Raw genomic sequence first — 19,416 nt, 5'->3', positions numbered from 1 at the left:
ATGGATCAACACCTTTTTATTTAAAAATGAAGTAGAGAGAACGCTGCTGGAAGTGGAGAACAATTCTGTGTATTTTGAATGACACTTCTACAGTTATCAGTCGAGCCGCCCGACGTATCCACTTCTCTGCTGTGCTTACGTAGGTGTTTTTCGAACCTTCCGCGGTGGGGCAGTACGTCTAGAACCGCAGCGTGCTGCGTTCTACGCTGTTGTGCGGGTCTGACGGCCACCTATATCATTACGCAACTTCCCAAATAACAATACGATGCGGTTTTTGCACTTCACCTGGTACGCTAGCAGTAAACGAGGGATCCAAAAGAATTTGTGATTGTTCCGCATATAGACATTTCTCTATAATTCTTTCAGAGCTAAATTAAAAAACGCTACTATTCAGATACAACTTAAAAGAGGAAGCTTTAGCTTCCTCTTTTAAAACGCAAAAACGCAAAACGTTTTTCTGAGAAAATCTTTTTAAGAAAATTCAAGCCCTACATCGAAATTCTGCTTCCAAAAGTCACTAGAATTTAACTTTCTCTTTCAAATGCAACAAATTTCATTAAAATCGGTCCAGAGGTTATCTCATAAAAACGTTTTTGTGTTTTACATGTATTTGAATAGGCCGCGTCAGAGTTGGGCCCGAGCTAAAGCTTCCTCTTAAGTCTGCAGTGAAGCCCTCATAACCGCCAGCCACTGTTCCTCCCCGAGGCTGCAAATAATTCGCACTTCAAACTTTTCCTGTTACCCAAATGAGGCGGTAACCACAAACATAAAATTATTAGCGCGTGATTAACTTTTCCTGTTACCCAAATCGGTAACCACAAACATAAAATTATTAGCGCGTAATTTTATACGTTTTCCCTCGCCTATTATAGTGGAAGAAAGGTAGAATTCACTCGTATAGACCGTTGACCATTACATCGCTAATATATAGGTTAGCAATGCAGGCAATTAAATTTAAGCCGCAAGCATGGGCAGAGGATAATGGCATTTTGGGAGAACTTCAGAATGACTTCAGAATAGGTGTACGTCTGGATGATAACTTATTTGATCTTACTCAGCGTATTGAAATACCAAAATTAGAGAGGAGACCATTATATGCGGCCTTTTTAGGCATTACAGGAGCGTATGACAACGCAGACTGCACCATTTTGTGGGATATTCTGGAAGGGAAAGGCTTAGGCGACGATTGTATACAGTTTTTGAGGAAGATTTCCCTAGAAAATACCGTTTGCGTTGAATGGGAAGGGATGAGGAGCGAGAAGAAAGTTGATATCAAGAAGGCACTGAGGCAGGGGTGCCCTTTATTATCCCCACTGCTGTTTATGATGTACATGGTGAGGATGGAAAGGGCGCTAGAAGGAAGTAATATCGGGTTTAATCTCTCAAACAAACAGGCTGGTGCAGCAGTAGAGCAGCAGCTTCCAGGTTTGTTTTATGCGGACGACATTGTGCTGCTAGCTAACAAACAAAGCGATACGCAGCGTGTGGCTAATATTTGTGGACAGGAAGGCGAGAAATTAGGTCTGAAATTCAGCGTTAAAAAATCAGGTGTTACGGTGTTCAATGAAAACAGTGAGCAGATAGTGTAAATTCAGGACCATAAAATACCTCGGGATAAAAAATATAAATACCTTGGTATATGGATAAACGAAGGCTATAGATATCTGAAAACAGGAAAAAACAATAACTGCAAAAGGGAAAGAGCAATGCGGCCTTACCCTGTTCCGTCATCGTCAGTTGGCATGAAAATCCAAAGCGCTTTTTTGAAGGTGATCCGGTGAATCGCTGGGTGGCGCCGCGGCTCCTCACGCAGTAAACAATAAAAGTAAAAGGGAAGAGAAATTCAGCCATAATGAAGCACTGAGCGCTATGGGGCGTTCATGATCACGTCATGGACGCCTTTCAGATTTCCAGGCACAGATACAGGAACAGGCGTTTTACCAAGCTCATCAATTTCAACACCAAAATAACAAGTTTTGAAATTAACAACCCAACGTTTAACGGCCGCATAGGAAGGGCTACTATATCGCACAAAGTTTGTGTCATTTCTTCCTTAATCTGCTTCACACGTTCACCCTGGAGAAACCGGAACTTGATTATGGTTCTGCATTCTTCCATAATGAACTTTTCTGGAGGTGCATCGATCTTCACTTTAGACTTGAAAAAGAAAGATAAGCTGAAAACATTGGTAGCTTATTTTTGCCCCATTGAATATAAACAATTTGGTCAACGCACGTTGCAATTTACAGCTACCTAGCTTTCTTTCAGACTTGGAAAAAAACTTTTTGTGTGGCATGTATTGAGCAACAGAAAGCTGGATCAGAAATTTTTCAGGATGGTATACAATTTTCTTATTGACACTTGTGCTGTGGTTATGCTAGTTGAGAATTAGATTAATTATAATAACTAATTATGTAATTAGGCCACACACAAAAAATAGTCTGCCTTGCTCCAAGCGACGACAAGCAACATACCTTGGTTCTGTCCAGATACGTGGCACTTGCATATCTTTGAATTTTGGCACAACTTAAGTGACACGCATGGTATATGCGAAGGTTATATTTGCGCTGAATGCTTGTGTCAGCAAACGGGCTTATATAAACCCTGCTGCCGGCCGATAAAGTATTGCCAGTAAGGGCACTTCTGTCCTGCAAAAAAAAAAATCATTACTACCGAAAACCTGAACATATAATGTTGGCTCATACGTACTTATAAAGCATACCGATCTTTTAAGGTAATAGCTGATTATTTTCAGTGGATTCTTTTTTTTATTTGATTTTCTTTGATTTGGCCATTCGGTATGCCCAATTGTTTGTGTGCCCATAATCGGCCAGTTCTCCAGAATGGGTACGTGTCACGGCCAAATTGATTCATTCCTGAGGCTGTTTGCGGGGAGAAATTTGCGTTGGCTACTTGGCTACTTCGTGGGCTACTTTTGAAATAGCTTGGCTATTGTGTAAATTGGATAAAAATATGTGTAGTGAATATTATGCAACAACGTTAGCAAATATTTAGGCTACAGATCGAGGCCCGGCCACGGCGGACGCATATCGGTGGGGGCGAAATGCGAAAACACCCGTGTACTTAGGTTTAGGTGCACGTTAAGGAACCACAGGTGGTCCAAATTTACGACCACGGCACTTCAAGTCTTTTCAAGCTGGTCCATCATCGTCATCAATCGAACGCGGGTGCTTTCTTTTCATGCTATGGATTTCGCAATAGCGACGTCACAGCGTGCGCCATCTTCGCCTTCGCGTTCCGCGTCAGGCCTACTACACATTAATGCGCCGCAGATCGCAGAAGCAAACTGGTAGCACATCAAACGCTTCATGGGGAAGCACGCTCGCTTTGGGCGGTTATTCCGCAAGCAGTGGTTAGAAACAGACTGTGTGATGATCTAGTCTATAGATTATAAGGATAAAGTTCGGATTGCCACTGAGGAACTTGACCAGCCCCCCCTTCATACCCCTCCAGAAATGATTGCCAAAATAAACATTTGCACCTGAACTGCAGCTGTGATTCCAATTGTGTGATAATTTCCCAGTGTGTGTTTCATATTCTAGTTATATAACATGTCAATCAAAGCGCTGTTAGCTTTAGTCGTTTATACACGTTCCATAATGTTTTTAGTATGTTCCTATATTTACTAAAAGCAGCTTTGAGCGTCGGCTGTGATCTCTTTACACTAACACAATAAAGACAAACGCAATGTTTTTTTTTTTCAAAATGTGGCTACTTTTTGGCTACATTTCTGTCTCCAGCCAAAGTAGTTGGCTACTTTTTGGCTACTTTTCACATTTTGGACCTCGCTACCCTGCCGTCATCACCATTGTTCCCTCGATAGAGAAAGAGAGATCAAAAAGAAGGCTTGGATGGTAACCAGTCAAGAGTTCGGTTGCATACCCTACCCTCGGGGAAGGAAGAAAGGGAATAGAAAGAAGGGAGAGAGAGAGAGAGGAAGGGAGGGCGGGACGTGCACGGACAGCACTACATGGTCAAAGGCGCTGGCACAAGCCAGGCGTTCTCAGACGTTCTCAGAAAGCAAAAAGTGCCTTCACTGCCTCCTGAGCCGATGATCGGTGGGGATGGTGTTCCAGTATTGTCTGTTCACTCCGAGGACGATCATAATTATACTTTCTTGAATGAGTTGCACATAGATTGTCTTTGTGCTTCTAGATTTGTACATATATCTTATTTTTGCTTCTGGGCTGCTGAAAATATTGCTACTTTCATGTTGACCCGCAAGCACGCACGTCCGGTTTGCAATCCTGCTCTGGGGAAAGGGGATATAAGGACTAAGAGAGAGATGGAGAGCGCAGTTTCGCGCACATTTGAAAGTGCACGAAAGTGCATCGACTCTATAAACGCTCGCAGTGGCCTGTCGACTGGAGATATTTCAACAACACGTTCGTGGCTTTCTGTGCCGTACTTAGGTCAAACTTCGAACTCAGGACAATGAAAGGGCGTATTGGTATGCCGAATCAGCGTGAAAACGAAGCAGATATGAAGAGCGCCTTATCTTGCTTTCTCCAAAACGATGTACAACGAACCTCTAAATATAGAAGTTCGATTAGGTTTTTCAGGGCAGAACAGTTCAATATAGCTTAGCAGTTCTGCGTTAGAAATACCGGCCACGTGCGATATACCTTTCGTAGCAAACAAGACAGAGCAACTGAAGCCCAGTCATTGATTTCTTGACGCTACTCTCCGGCTGGTTCGGCGCGCGGTTGGCTCGTTGCTAGGCGACTGAAGTCGAACGCTTCCCGTCAACTGTGGCAGCGTCGGGCGCGATGGCCAGCTCGGAGAGGCAGCCCCTTGCAGGGGCCAGCGGCACAGCCAGCACGAAAAGCGATGGTGCCAGGTCAACGGCAGGAAGGGACAGTGAGCAGGAGGTCAATTCAGTTCGCTCTCGGGTCAAGAAAGGTGAGCGCTCCAACTTTGCGGTGTTGGCAAAGACAAGAGCGACACGAAGTGGCGAAAGGCGACGGCACACACGCGCCGGCGTGCGGTTCCTTGCCCTCGACCGTTTCTAAATCAGCGTCAGTTTGCCCAAGCTGCTGTCAACCAGGCCAGCTCTCTGGCTGTAGAGACGCAATGGCTGCCGGGCGAAAGTAGCGCTGCAGACTTCTAGCAAACGCCCTCTTCCGACGCCGTGGACCGCTTTGCTACCAATCGTTCTCCTGATGGGGCTCTGTAAAATATAAACTTTATGCAATTGACCCCAAATTAAATTTTTGCTGAACCGCTGAAAAAAAAGATGTATACATTAGAAGTGGGTACAAAGACGTTCAACGCCCTTACACCACCCATTATCTGTGCTCGGGGATCGACTAAAGACGACCAAGGAGCGTGACCCAAGTGCCCAGCTTTTGTGAGAACGTCATATGCTCGACCCCTGCTTTGAATATGCCCTGGATCGCGGGCGAGCAGACTTAAGCATTTCAGAAAGGCTGGACTGAAGCCAGACCTACCCGAAAATTGCAGCCGTTGGGTGATAGACGATAGGTTTGCAGATACACTACTACAGTTTCTGCACGATGCAGAGTTGGGAGCTTTTTTTTTACTTTCTTTTATTGTACATGTGCCTTGCGGCAAATCCTCCTAAATAAAAAAATGATTTTATCAAGTGCATTCATTAAGTATTGCTTAGCATATAAGATGGAATTATACCTACAGTCCAGTATTTCTCAAGATGTGCTATCTGGGTCTAAAGGTGGCGTCGAGAGAGCCCCGTCTATCTGGTGAAGAAGTCTGGTGAAGTATTTATGACGGCCTATTAAAAGTGATTTTGCATTCCCCACATTGGTTCACACCAAATTGGGAAAAGATCTATACTAAACCGAACTTGTGACTTTGTCTTTTAACTGAGCCGAACGTGTGCACCTTTAATTACATTTTGCACGCAACATAATCTTTCTTACTGATTGTTGGCTGCTAGTAAACATAGAAAACGCTTAAAACGGTAATTTATCTCATCATCTCGGTTTTACCTCGTCATTTTGTTGTCTGCAGCTTTCGCGCGTTCCGTGCTATCTTTGTTCACTGACTGCCGTCGAGCAAACTCGGGCAAACGAGAAACTTGGGGAATCCTGCATAGAACCCCAGGGTGGGGGTATTCTGTAAGTGTCCCCTATAGTGGACATGTCCATTTCGTCTGATGCTGAAGTGCTGTATGACTGGGGGCGCAGGTCTCCTTCTGACGCGTAACCCAGCCCAGCCAATCAGAACTTGAGCAGCAGACGAAATGGGCATGTCCACTAGAAGGACACTTACAGAATACCTCCCCACTCACCCAGGCCAGCAGCTGCATTGGAGCTCCGCAAAATTCCCATTCACACGGCTCTCCTTGAAAGAAGCTACGTACTTTTCCAATGTGACTCAACACAAAAAAAAAAACAAAGAAAAAAGAAAAAAAAGAAAAAAAGAAACCTGCTATGACACGAAATGTACTACGAAATGATGTCTAGAGATTTCTTTGATGATTAATGTCTATAGGCAATGCAACGTGTCTATACGCTAGCCCACTCGTAAGGATCATCATCATCAGCCTGGTTACGCCCACTGCAGGGCAAAGGCCTCTCCCATATTTCTCCAACTACCCCGGTCATGTACTAATTGTGGCAATGTTGTCCCTGCAAACTTCTTAATCTCATCCGCCCACCTAACTTTCTGCCGCCCCCTGCTACGCTTCCCTTCCCTTGGAATCCAGTCCGTAACCCTTAATGACCATCGGTTATCTTCCCTCCTCATTACATGTCCTGCCCATGCCCATTTCTTTTTCTTGATTTCAACTAAGATGTCATTAACTCGCGTTTGTTCCCTCACCCAATCTGCTATTTTCCTATCCCTTAACGTTACACCCATCATTCTTCTTTCCATAGCTCGTTGCGTCGTCCTCAATTTAAGTAGAATATTTAAGAATATACTTGCTCCAAGGTTTTCGTCAAGTTTGCTTAAAGGGCTACGCTAACCGATTATCCATGGACACGGTAAAGAATGAGAGCTCTGTTCATTTTTGTTGTCGAGTCTAATAAATCTGACGAAAATAAAAAGAAAAGAGAGATGGAGTGTCTGCTGTCTTTGCCTTTTCGCGCTTTCAATTATAGTACGCATTACCAACTCGCCCACGGAAGAAGCTGCGCTATTCAAGTCAGTTTACATACGGTGCGCAAGGAAAACCGCACTTGGACGTGATTATATTTCTGGAAATGACAAATGCAGGCATCAGTTGTTCAACTGCTACTCTTTTCCAAATAAAGTAAGAAAGTAAGAAGAAAAAAAGAAAACGTAATATATTTCCTAGAACGCGTGATGACATATGCTATCTAGGAAACTTATTCATTGTTAAGAGTTGCGTGCTCAAAATTAAGTGATAAGCGGATATATATCACAACTCATTATCATACCCGGCTAATTGAGAACGTAGCTCGCCCTTTGTTTTCACATGTACAATGACTTTGTTATTAAAGAATGCACAATGCGAGCGAAATGTTTACCGTCTTTGCAGTTGAACCTGCACTAAATAGGTAAAATGATACAGTTGGCGCCAACGATCCGCTTAATTGGATCAGATAAGAAATACTTACTACGTGTGTCGCCTACTTCTCAACAGAAGTAAACGACTTGAACAAAAAGAAATATTAGAGGGTGATACATGTGCGTACGCTTTCTCCTCCTTCCCCCCTTTGTGTTTGTGAGGTGACCTACACAGCGTATACATACTGTACCACCTTCCAGAAATAATAAACGGGAGAATCATACTGCGCCCGCATTGGAATTAGCAAGCGTAGCGGGTATACAAAAATAATTCCTTCGCAATAGGGCATTGTTTCTCGTCGCAGCCGAGTGACTTTCAATGTCATATTTATCGTTCCCAGCTCCGGAGCACCCGTCCATCGACCGCAAGAACTGGCTCATCCACATGCACTTCGTTCGACGGGAGTTCGACATCTGCAAAGCGCTCATCAAGGAGATGCTTGCCGAGACAAAGGGGTACTGCGAATACGCCCTCTACATACAAGGTGCGCTTATTCTCGCGTTGTCGCGCACAACGGGACCGTCTTGATGCGCGTGACTGTGCACGTTATGATCCTCACACATGACACGTGCAATATTCGCATATAATGCACACATAAAACACTATTGTAGCAATACCAGACACGTTCTCTGCCGGCAGACTTCTTTCTGCTAATTAAAATCAGCCTCTCTCGCTCCCTTTCAAACTCTACACGCCTCCTGATGAATACATTGTTGTAAATTTAGTTTATTCCACGTTGAGCAAAGATTTTCATCTTCATGAAATAATCGTTTCGGTTTCATCTGGAACTGTAGTTAGAACTAAGTGAACTTATACAAGGGTTTTCTTAATTTGGCGCAACTCAGAATGAGTGAAGGAAACAAGACGCAAAGCAGGACACACAAGAAAAAACAGGCTACAGGGGAGCGCTCGTTGCATCGGCGTCCTTTTCTTATGTGCCTTGTTTCATTTACTCATTCTGAGTTGCATTAGTTCAAGAAATATCATGGAATACCAACTCACCCAAACCGCCACCCTTATACGAGGCATAATAACTAGTAAAGTACAAGCTTTTCAATGAACGGTCCAGAGTAGAAGTCTGTAAGTGATGACACATGTCACATGTGCATCAGCTCATCATGGCGGTGTCGTAGTCTTTTTTTTTAAAGCTCTCCCTCCTCCCGACTCCATAAAACAAATGAGGAAAAACATTAAACATGCCTGGCTGGTGAATGTTGCATGGACCAGAGCCACGACATGATGCCTTCGGCAGTTTAAATGTTGTTGCTTTCCTGATATTTGTTGAAGTTCTGGATTTTGCGGTACACCCAGAATGAGCATAGATGCAGTGAACGAACCGTGCATCCTCCGTTCAGATAATTTACGCTGCGAAATTATGGCGGAGCGCGCTGAGGCAGTAATATTGCGAGTCGCTATCACGTTATTTTACGGCGAGTGAGTTTGCGGTGTCCATCCTTCCCGTTACGCCGTTGCCGTGTCATCGTTATCGCATTGTTATCGTGAATGCCAGCTTTCCTGGGAAAATGCAGTGACGCCGCGCTGTTTGCCGTGCAGCCCTGATACTGCGCCACGAAGGAAACATCAGCGAATCGCTAGAAGTGTTCCAGTCATGTGCCCTTCTCAACGGGGACGCTTCAATTCTGAAACAAGTAGCCAGATCTCTGTAAGAATACATTTTTATTCCTTTTTCCACTTATATCGCTTATGACGGGAAACGTTGGAGACAGCAATTGGCCAATCTCTTTTAGCTGTTCGCGCTCAAATATTTTGCTTCATTCGCTATACTTAGCGTTCTGTGCACGATCAGTTGTTCAAAATTTATTTGTTGTCGTTGTCGCCATAGTCATTGTTGCTGTCGTTGTTGTTTTTGTTTTTGTAAGACTAAAATTAAAATGCTACAACAGCCACAGTGCTGCTTGTGGATTTCCTTCGAAACTCGGCTGGAATATTCATAGGTACATTACGGATTATCTCCTGCAGCCTCCAGGGTTCACTGCTTGGTTCTATACTTCGTCTAGCCTCACAGAAAATAGTCCCGTGATGTCAAGCCAGAGCTGCGCACCTCGAACAGGGACGCCAACTATATATAAGCGCTTGAGGGTAGTCAGCTACCTTTCGCGCAATTTCAGTAGTCTGCCGTCTGCCTAAAGACGCCACCGTTGTCATATAACAGGGACCTTATACTGTCATCATCTGCTCTCTTCTGTATGACAAAAGCATTCTTGCGTCCCTGCAGCAATGATAGAGCTTGCTTTACTCAAACCACTGCACACTTACGCTACTGGGCTTCACCCGATATATCACTTTGTAAAGGTAAATGGCATGCAGATTTCAGAATGACGCGGCATTGAGCTAGTTGGGGATCTTCAGAATTTAACACCCTGGGCACGAACGAGATACCACGACGAAGACGGATAACATCGGAGCCTGTAACTACAAACGGGTTTTATTGCCCCTCGATCGGTAGCAAAATACAGTTTTTTTATAGACAATACAGATTCTTTATAAAAAACGTAATGAACGTAGTCAATGTGGCGTTTTTGCAGTCGAGTTCCAAGGCGAGGCGGACACGTTGCCGCTAAAGCGTGAGCTTTAGAAGACCACCCCCCATCGCTCTGAAGCCGAGTGTTTTACCCATCTTACCCACTGGACTGAACCAGCGCATTCTAGATAGCAAGCCTGTGCACTCTGCTTTATGACATTTTGCTACTTGGACCGAAACTTCCATTGCCAAGCCCGGTGTGACGAAGACGGTGGCATCAGAATCAGCGCGGCTTACTCGGGAGCATCCGCATTAAATTTTATGGCAGTTTGGAAAGGTAGCATGACGTCTTATCCTATCTAGGAGGCGTTGGCTAAGCGTCTCAACGTGCTCGCTTGACCGCGAGGAGTTAATAACTCGAACAACCGCTCAGCGGCGTTCAATTGGACATAAATGCTTTCGCATTCACAACTCATAAGAAGTGCTTAGGTGTCCTCAGATTTTTGTTTCCCCGCGTAAAATTGCCGTTGAAAGAGAAACATCATGACGATACGGCAGCAATCTAAGCTGCTGTGGCTAATGTGCTGAAGAGAATACAGAATTCAGTCTTCTCTGCTTGCTTTCATGAATATTAAAGTAATTAGGCGCAATTTTGCACTCCCCCGAATTCCCGCACACATCCTCACACGCATACACTCAAGAACACCCTCCACATCTATGCTTGCATGTGTGTGCGTTTGTGGGTGTGTGCGGGAATGCGGGAGTGCAAAATTGCGTCTAATTACTTCAATATGACGAGCTACCAACTAGCCCAACAGCAAATTCTACTATGCTTTGATGAACTCCAAAAACGGTGGCGACTGTGCGTACGTATAACCGAGGGTCGATGGGACTGCTTTGACGAGGCCTAGAATCAGTTTGTAAGTTGAATAAATTATTTTATACGAAAGCAGTCCAGGAACTTTTCTGACAAGGGCTGTATATTGGAGCTGATTAAGCAGCATTAAAGCCACTTGGTAGTACCTCTCCGTTGTTTTCCGGCTTCTTCTCTGTGATGTCTCTTCCACACTCGACCTGTTCAATTCTGCATGCAAGTTGAATTTATTTCGCATAGATTGCTCTGTATTGCATCAATATTTGTGAAACTTCCAGGAGGCACAATTTCAACCTATAATATTGCGACTTCTGATGCTTCGGACGTCAACGGCACTTCATAAGAAGTTGAGTAGTATGTGTCTGTCTTTCTGTCTGTCTGTCTTTGAGAAGCCGCCTGTCTTTGAGAAGCTGATGAGTGTTGTGCCATCACCACAAGCCCGGATTCCGAATCTGTAAGATGCAGAATCTATCCTGCGAGCGCCCTAATTCTCCCTTCACAAGTCAAGATGCTGAGCCGTCAGGCAGCGGGATCCTGCGGGAGAAGCCTCGGCGAGCAGCAGGTTTGGACGTGTCCGCGAGTACCAGACAGCCCGGCGCCGCACCTCCTCTTGCATGGAGGTCACCACGCGCGCGAACTTTGAACCGGGTGGCCAGCGCGGTCGCTGGTTGGACCCCTCGGACGACCGTCGTGTGCTGACTTTGTATTGGTCCGTTTGAGTGACAATGGTTCCTCGGGGATTATAAAAGACGCGACACGCCGCCTGAAAAACGGGATCCGCCGACCCACCGGGAGACAGTGTCGCTCCCGACTGGGGTGAGATGTGTCACGCGTTTTCGCCGGACGTCGCCGTGCGAGAACCGTCGCGTTTGTTGTGAGCACTCGGCCCCAGTGCCGACCCGTTCATGTCCTGTATGATAACCTGTATATAATGTATAAAGTCCCTTTTGTTATTCTCATCGACGCCTGGCTCGGAGTCTTCGCTACCAACGCTCTGTCACGAAACGGGTGACGAGCGCTACGGGACCACAAAGCCGTAATCGTGGTGCAGTGGTACAAAGCCGTAACATGAGTTAGCGTTAAGTCCGTCCGCCAAGTGAAGTTTTGACAGCCCATGGTATGATTGCACAACGAATATATCATTTCGCATTGTATTTCGCAAAGTCTAGTATGCATTTAAACGAACTTGATTCTAACACCTTCGTTCTTGTATTACGCTTGCAGATTTCTGCTGGGAAGACACAAAGCAGCAGCCGACATCTATGAGGAATGCCTTAAACTGAAAGGAAAATGCTGGGTGAATATTGTTGCCGCTTTTGATATGCTTGACGTGATTTGCCGCTATTCATTGTCTTCTGTGCGCGAATGAGATTTATTAAATTGACTGAAATAGTACTCGTGAAAGGCCGCACGCCTAGAGGAAGTTCCCATAGACACAATAAACGTTTCCCTGTAAAGCTTCCCCAAAAAACAAGCGACAGACAGACGGGTCATTATATTATTGGCCTAATGGTACAGGGTTGCAGTGGTTTTAAGCAAGGGTTTGATAATAAGGAATTCATCATTTTAATGCAATAGAACTTTATACTGCTATATCACAGAACACAAATTTTCTGTGCCGCACAAAAATGAATAATCGGTGACGGTTCACCACACTTTGTGTGATCGTGACAATAGCCATCATGAAACAAAGAAACAAGGCCCGAATTCATAAAAAGCTTAAAGAAGGGAATTGCGCTAAAAAAGACACGGACGACTAAGGACATGGACGGGCGCAAACTCGCGACTGATTTTATTCAGAAAGAACACAAATATATATACCTAGATTCTTATTGCCTAACCATTGCCTAAGCGCACATGCCAATAACGTTTTCTCTTTCTTATACAAATTGATACTAGAATCGCTTACGCAATCATCACCTGACTTATCAATGTAAAAAGCCTCTGCTAGTTCACGTGCTACCTGGTTACGACTGCGCCTTAAGATTTTGGTTCTAGCCAGCAAAGGCTGGCATGCTTTATCAGGCGTAGCCAAAGGGCATGCGCCGCACTGTAAGGGCAAATTTGACCCTTTTTCCTTAACCATAGACAGCTTATGTTCCCTTAGTCGTTTATTTATACAACGGCCCGTCTGGCCAATGTAAACTTTTCCACATGTCAGGGGAATTTCATACACAGCCCCGACCGAACACCTGACAAACTGGGTGGCGTGACGTTCCGTGCAGTCTCGCACGCATTCGTCGCCGGAGACAAAATCCGGGGGCACAAAGAGGCCAACTTGCGCGGGGCAGAAAATACCACCTGCACACCGTAGCGATTGGCTACATTCTTTAGGTTGTGGGAGACCCTATGAATATCGGGGAGAACCGCCGGTCTGGTCTTCGGTTGACCGCCACCTTCTTGAGGTGTTCTAGGTTTCAAGCTTTGCAGAAGCTTCTCTGCCACAGCAGCCACGACCGAAACGGGAAAACCAGCCTTCTGTAACCTGCCAATCTGATTGTTGAGGCTGTCCTTTACCAGGTGAACACATGATTCCTGCAGGGCTTCCTTCAGGCACAGCATAACAATGGCGCGTTTTACCGTCTTAGAATGAGCGGACTCAAAAGGCAACAGGTCTTTCCGGGCTCGTGGTGAGTACATCCAACACGTGTGATCTGGTGTTAAAGTGATGTTAATATCTAAAAACTGCAATCTATCTTGTTCAGGTAATTCGTGGGTGAAGGTTAGACCCCTCCCGTGTCGTTTAAAGACAGATAAGGTCTCTTTTAGATATTAACATTATTTTATTTAGATATTATTAGATATTAATAAGATCCGTTAGATATGTAACACTCCCAGGGTTCTACTAGTACACATAAATACCCAAGAAAGTGGATGTGGAAACGCCGCCGCGGTAGCTCAATTGGTAGAGCATCGCACGCGACATGCGAAGGTTGTGGGTTCGGTTCCCACCTGCGGCAAGTTGTTTTTTCATCCACTTTAATTGCCATTAATTTATCATTACTTTATTTCATTTATTAAGCACATGCAATTTCCCCTATGTTGTACTTGGTGTCAGTGTTTGTTGGCTTCTCATTATATGACATATATATATATATATATATATATATATATATATATATATATATATATATATATATATATATATATATATATATATATATATATATATATATATATATATAGCTATATGGCTACCACTATTATATACAGGGTGCTTCAGCGAACACTTTCAAAAAATCTTAAAGGTATCCTGTGGCAGATAACACAATTCTAGTTCATGAGTCGGTCTACTCAAAGAGGCGGGCATTACCTGCACAACAAATGTAAATGCGTAATCGACTAATTATCGCGAATTAAGCTTTAACTATTAGTTTGTGGCCCATATTGCAATTTAAAAATAATAGCGGTGGAGTTTGGAAGGCGGATCTACCTGGAACGAATTTTTAGGATGACACCAGCTTCGAGAGGATGCATTGGCGTTCCAGTTACCTTTGTGCTTCAATGCATAAAACGACCTTTTGTTAAGAAAGTAACTGGAACGCCAATGCGTATCTCCACAAAGTTCGGGAATTAATATCTCGAAATTGGTGTCATCCTGAGAATTCGCTCCAAGCGTATCCACCTTGCGAACTCCACAACTAGAATTTGTACATTGCAATCTGGGCCATAAGGTAATTAGCTAAAAACATAATTAGCGATTTTGGGTTAATAAGTCTATTATGCATTTCTATTTTTTGTGCAAATAATACCCGCCTCTTCGAGTAGACCAGCTCATTAACTATAATTGTGCTATCTGCCACAGGCAACCATAAAAAATTTAAAAGTGTTCGCTGAAACACCCGGTATATCTAATTATATGAGTCCGTGTCCGTAGGGCGTACGAGGGCTTACATTTCTCGAACAGTCAATATTGTTATATTTTAACATGTTTTCTCCGTCTCATGACCTTTGTCAACCACGTTATTGAAAGTTGGATATCAGTAGAACTCGATTTACAGAAAAAATATTTATTTCATCATCAAACTGATGAAGGAAGCTGTTGGTAAAAGCTGCTCTTCGTAGAGGCAGCTACCTTCGCACAAAACAGTCAGCAACGGCCACTACAGTAACATACAACATACAGCAATTCTATTAAAAATACAGAGGATATCTTAGTCATATCACAAGAAGCCAACAAACACTGATACCAAGGACAACATAGGGGAAATTACTTGTGCTTAATAAATGAAATGAAGAAAGGATAAATCAATGGAAATTAAAGTGGATGAAAAAGCAACTTGCCGCAGGTCGGAACCGAACCCACAACTTTCGCATTTCGCAGCTACCTTTGCGCAAAACAGTCAGCAACGGCCACTACAGTAACATACAACATACAGAAAATTTATTAAAATACAGAGGATATCTTAGACTCATAAACAGACAATGCACAAGAACAAATATAAGGGTGGACAGTGAGCCAATGTAATTTAAAGAACTAACATATGCAATTTTCGCAACTCTATCAGTGTACGCTATGGATCTATCTCAGCTTTCACATATCTTATAGGTAGTGTCGGCATTATGAGGGACAATTTATCATTGGAATAACTTGTTTTCGGGGTTATCGCTTTTCCCATTTCCTTGTATCGTTTATTAAGAGATGCAGTATTTTGCTGTGGAAGAAAAAGAAATCTAATTTACGTTTTCTTTTTCAAATAATTCAGGACGTATTGCATTACCTCGGACTGTGCTATGCAAAGCTCAAGGACTACGAACAGGTAACTACGATTCAATATTTTCTCCATAAACGCAGCGTTGTATTGAGTGCCGAGAAACTGCACTTTGAGGGTGTGCCAAAGTGAAGCTGCTTTCGCTGGTTTTGTTTCGTCCTTCTGCAACATCAAGGCGAGACAACGCTTCGCAGAGGCCATACAGCAGAGCCCTCGTGACGAGACCTTCATCGCCCTGGGGGAACTGCACATTGCCAACGACGACATGAAGTCCGCAGTCAACGTCTTCCGAAAGGCTGTCGAGTAAGCACACAGACTCGCACCACGAAGTACCCGCCGTGGTTGCTCAGTGGATGGTGTTGGGCTGCTGAGCACGAGGTCGCGGGATCGAATCCCGGCCACGGCGGCCGCATTTCGATGGGGGCGAAAACACCCGTGTGCTTAGATTTAGGTGCACGTTAAAGAACCCCAGGTGGTCTAAATTTCCGCAGTCCTCCACTACGGCGTGCCTCATAATCAGAAAGTGGTTTTGGCACGTAAAACCCCAAATATTATTATTATTCGCACCATGAAGTGAAACAGTATGAGGTCTTCGGGTCCTTTCGTATGGCTATTAAATTTCACTTCTTACTGGCACTTACACCACGACAAGTCCGTTATCAGACGTGGCTCAATCCAGATTCTTGGGCGTTCTACAGTGAAGCTGTATAGCTCTACCCCCCAATGCATTTGTTACGCAATATTACCGAGTTTACTTATTTATTTGTTTATTTCACTGGCAAACCACTTTTTGGGCGGCTTTTGCGCAATGCCGAAATAGGGCTGTACAAACTCTGTGTTAGCAGTTAGCCGTCGAAACCAAAACTTCGCCCCTGTCAAACCTATTCATTTTCTTTGGCGAAGGAAGACAGACATATACAGCGAGATTGCCGAAAAGCGACTGAACCAAGAAGCAGAGAAGAGCGCAGCATGCTGCACCCCCTCTGTGATTCTTCGTAGAGTCGCTTTTTGGTGACCTCGCCAGCGCAAAGGTAGAAAGCGGTGTTTGGGAATGGATAATTCATGGCAGTGTAAAAAGCAGGGGAAACACCTGTCTCAGTGTTTTAGACAATAGGGACAAAGCAGAGGCATTCGTTTTTTGGACGACATGTGTGGGAGTAAAGCCACGCACGTCTTCTGAGGATCAGAGACGCGTATACTTCTTTAATATACCTGTATATTTAATGCCGGGCGGGACGAGGGGTATATATTAATGTGAGCATGAATCTGCAGGGACGGTCTGCCATAGAAAAATAGCTCCTACTCTCTTTTGTATCTGTTTTTCCGACCGTGTCGTTCTCGTGCGCACGCCATGAGGCGCCCATATTTATTTTCATCGCCTTCATATGCGGTCTGCTCGGTGCGTCTAGTTCCTTAACCTGCCAGAGGAGGGCGCAAAAAACAATTCCAATAAATTTCGTCGTCCATTCTCTACTTATGAAATCAGGCCTTCGTTTTCTCTCATTTTTGGTAGGGAGGGAAAAAGGAGTGTGCTAGGGCCTATTTCTAGAAAAAAAAAGAACTCTAGCATACGAACTAGTACAAACAGTTTCACGGATGTGCCAGAGCAGAATAACACTATGGAAATCCTGCTTACCTGAACCAACAAAAACTACTTCATGATTGCCTGCAGCTAGCTCCAAGACGTCCAATTATCGAGAGTATAGCTTGAAGCAGCACGAAGAAGACTCGGACAGGAACCGAAAAGAAAAAACAAAACAAGCACAACAGGACGAGATGACAGGACGATATCGTCCTCTTGAGTTTGTTTTCGGTTCCTATCCTCGTCTTATTCGCGGTGCTTCAAGTTACACTCAAGGTGGATCATCATCATCATCATCATCATCATCATCATCATCATCATCATCATCATCATCATCATCATTGTCGTCGTCATCATCACCATTATAATCATCTTCATCAGCAGCAGCAGCACCCTATTTTTAAGTCTACCTTACGAAGGCCTCTTCCTGCGATCTCCAATTACCCCTGTCTTGCGCTAGGAGATTCCAACTTGCGCCTGCACATTTCCCAATTTCATCACCCCACCGAGTTTTCTGCCGTCCTCGACTGAGCTTCCCTTCCCTTGGCACCCATTCTGTAACTCTAATGGCCCACCGGTTATCCATCCTACGCGCTACATGCCCTGCCCAGCTACATTTCTTTCTCTTAATGTCAATTAGAATATCTACTATCCCCGTTTGCCCTCTGATCCACACTGCTCTCTTCCTGTCCCTTAACGTTACGCCTAACATATTTCGTTCCATCGCTCTTTGCGCGGTCCTTAACTTGCTCTCGAGCTTCTTTGTCAACCTCCAAGTTTCTGCCCCCTATGTTAGCACCGGCAGAATGCAACGATTGCATACTTTTTTTTTTTCAACTACAGTGGTAAGCTCTCAATCCGGATTTGATAATACCTGCGGTATGCACGCCAACCCGTTTTTATTCTTTCGTAAATTTTATTCTCATGATAAGAGAGAGAGAGAGAGAGAGAGAAGGGAAGACGGAAAGGCAGGGAGGTTAACCAGACTGAGTCCAGTTTGCTACCCTACACGTGGGGAGGGGAATGGGGAGTGAAAGAGGAAGAGAGAGAACTTAAGTGTAGGATGTCTATAGCCGGGCACTCAAGTCTGTTGCCCTCAGGTAGCGAAAAAGCGCTCGAACGGCTTTCTGGGCCAAGGAACTGTGAGGCCAGTCTCCCAAGATCTTCGCTTCCGTAAATGGCCTGTCATCCAGTCTATTTAAGGCACACTGGAGAGTCTCACGTTGATTATCGAAGCGAGAACAGTGGCACAGAAGGTGACTGATGGTCACTTCACACTTGCTCATGATATTTCTCATGATAAATTTCTCATGATAAAGGTCCCCTGTGAGTAATATACCTAAATAAACGCACTCCTGTACAGACTGTAGAGGCTGACTGAATCCGTGTTCCCTTGCCAGGCTATTGAACATTATCTTTGTCTTCTACGCATTAATCTTTAACCACACTCTTACACTTTCTCGGTTAAGGTCCGCAATCATTTGTTGTGACTCGTCCCCAGTGCTGTTAAACAGGACAATGTCATCTACAGACCGAAAGTTGCTGAGGAATTCCCCGTTGATCCTCACTCCTAAGCCTTCCCAGCCTATTACCTTGAATACTTCTTCTAAGCATGCAGGGAATAACATTGGAGATATTTTGTCTCCTTGCCTGACCCCTTTCTTGATAGGTAATTTTCTACTTTTCTTCTGGAGAACCAAGGTAGCTGTGGAAGCTGTATATTTTTTCTTAATATATTCACGTATGCCTCCTGTGCTCCTTAATTACGCAATGCCTCTATGACTGCTGGTATCTCTGCTGAATCAATAACCTTTCCATGGCCTATGAAAGGGATATAACATATTCGCCCAAATCAAGTTGTTCGTCCAATTGTCGTCCAGTTGTTCGTCCCTCTGTCGCATCCACACTACTCGGTAGCTCTGGTGATTGAGTCGAACTATAGACCTCACCCTCCGAAGCGTTATAGTGCCAGTTCCACGGGAGGCAAACGAAACACAGGACTTGGCAAAGCTCATTATTTTAGTTGCTGCACTTACACTAACAAAGATTGTGCAGGATTTTATGCCCAAACCAGGGTGTCTTCAACCCAGTCAGATGTAGCTGTACATATATATACAGACACGTGGAACACAACCGGTGCAGTTCAAACTCAAACACTATTGACAAACGCCTAACAATTTATCTATTGAATGTGAGGAAAAGACACCTTTAGTTTTCTGCTGCTGACGG

The 19,416-nt window shown here is 44.3% G+C and overlaps 1 protein-coding gene across 2 annotated transcripts in view; it reads left to right on the top strand.

Moving 5' to 3' along the window:
* The window catches only part of BBS4 (Bardet-Biedl syndrome 4), a 54,959-nt gene that overhangs the window by 19,728 nt on the left and 15,815 nt on the right, over nt 1–19,416 (top strand). Inside the window, exons 1-6 of one of the 2 annotated variants that reach the window (XM_070533964.1) lie at nt 4,794–4,923; nt 7,878–8,021; nt 9,092–9,200; nt 12,118–12,190; nt 15,600–15,653; nt 15,781–15,908. In XM_070533964.1, coding sequence (XP_070390065.1) covers nt 7,922–8,021; nt 9,092–9,200; nt 12,118–12,190; nt 15,600–15,653; nt 15,781–15,908 — 464 coding nt within the window. In that variant the 5' untranslated portion in view covers nt 4,794–4,923; nt 7,878–7,921. Of the gene's footprint in view, nt 1–4,793; nt 4,924–7,877; nt 8,022–9,091; nt 9,201–12,117; nt 12,191–15,599; nt 15,654–15,780; nt 15,909–19,416 lie in introns of those variants that run through there. The other variant, XM_070533965.1, reaches the window with a different exon arrangement.

This window comes from Dermacentor albipictus, chromosome 1 (genome assembly GCF_038994185.2).
Source record: "Dermacentor albipictus isolate Rhodes 1998 colony chromosome 1, USDA_Dalb.pri_finalv2, whole genome shotgun sequence".
NCBI lineage: Eukaryota > Metazoa > Arthropoda > Arachnida > Ixodida > Ixodidae > Dermacentor > Dermacentor albipictus.
This window is presented reverse-complemented; position numbering and strand designations above follow the sequence as displayed.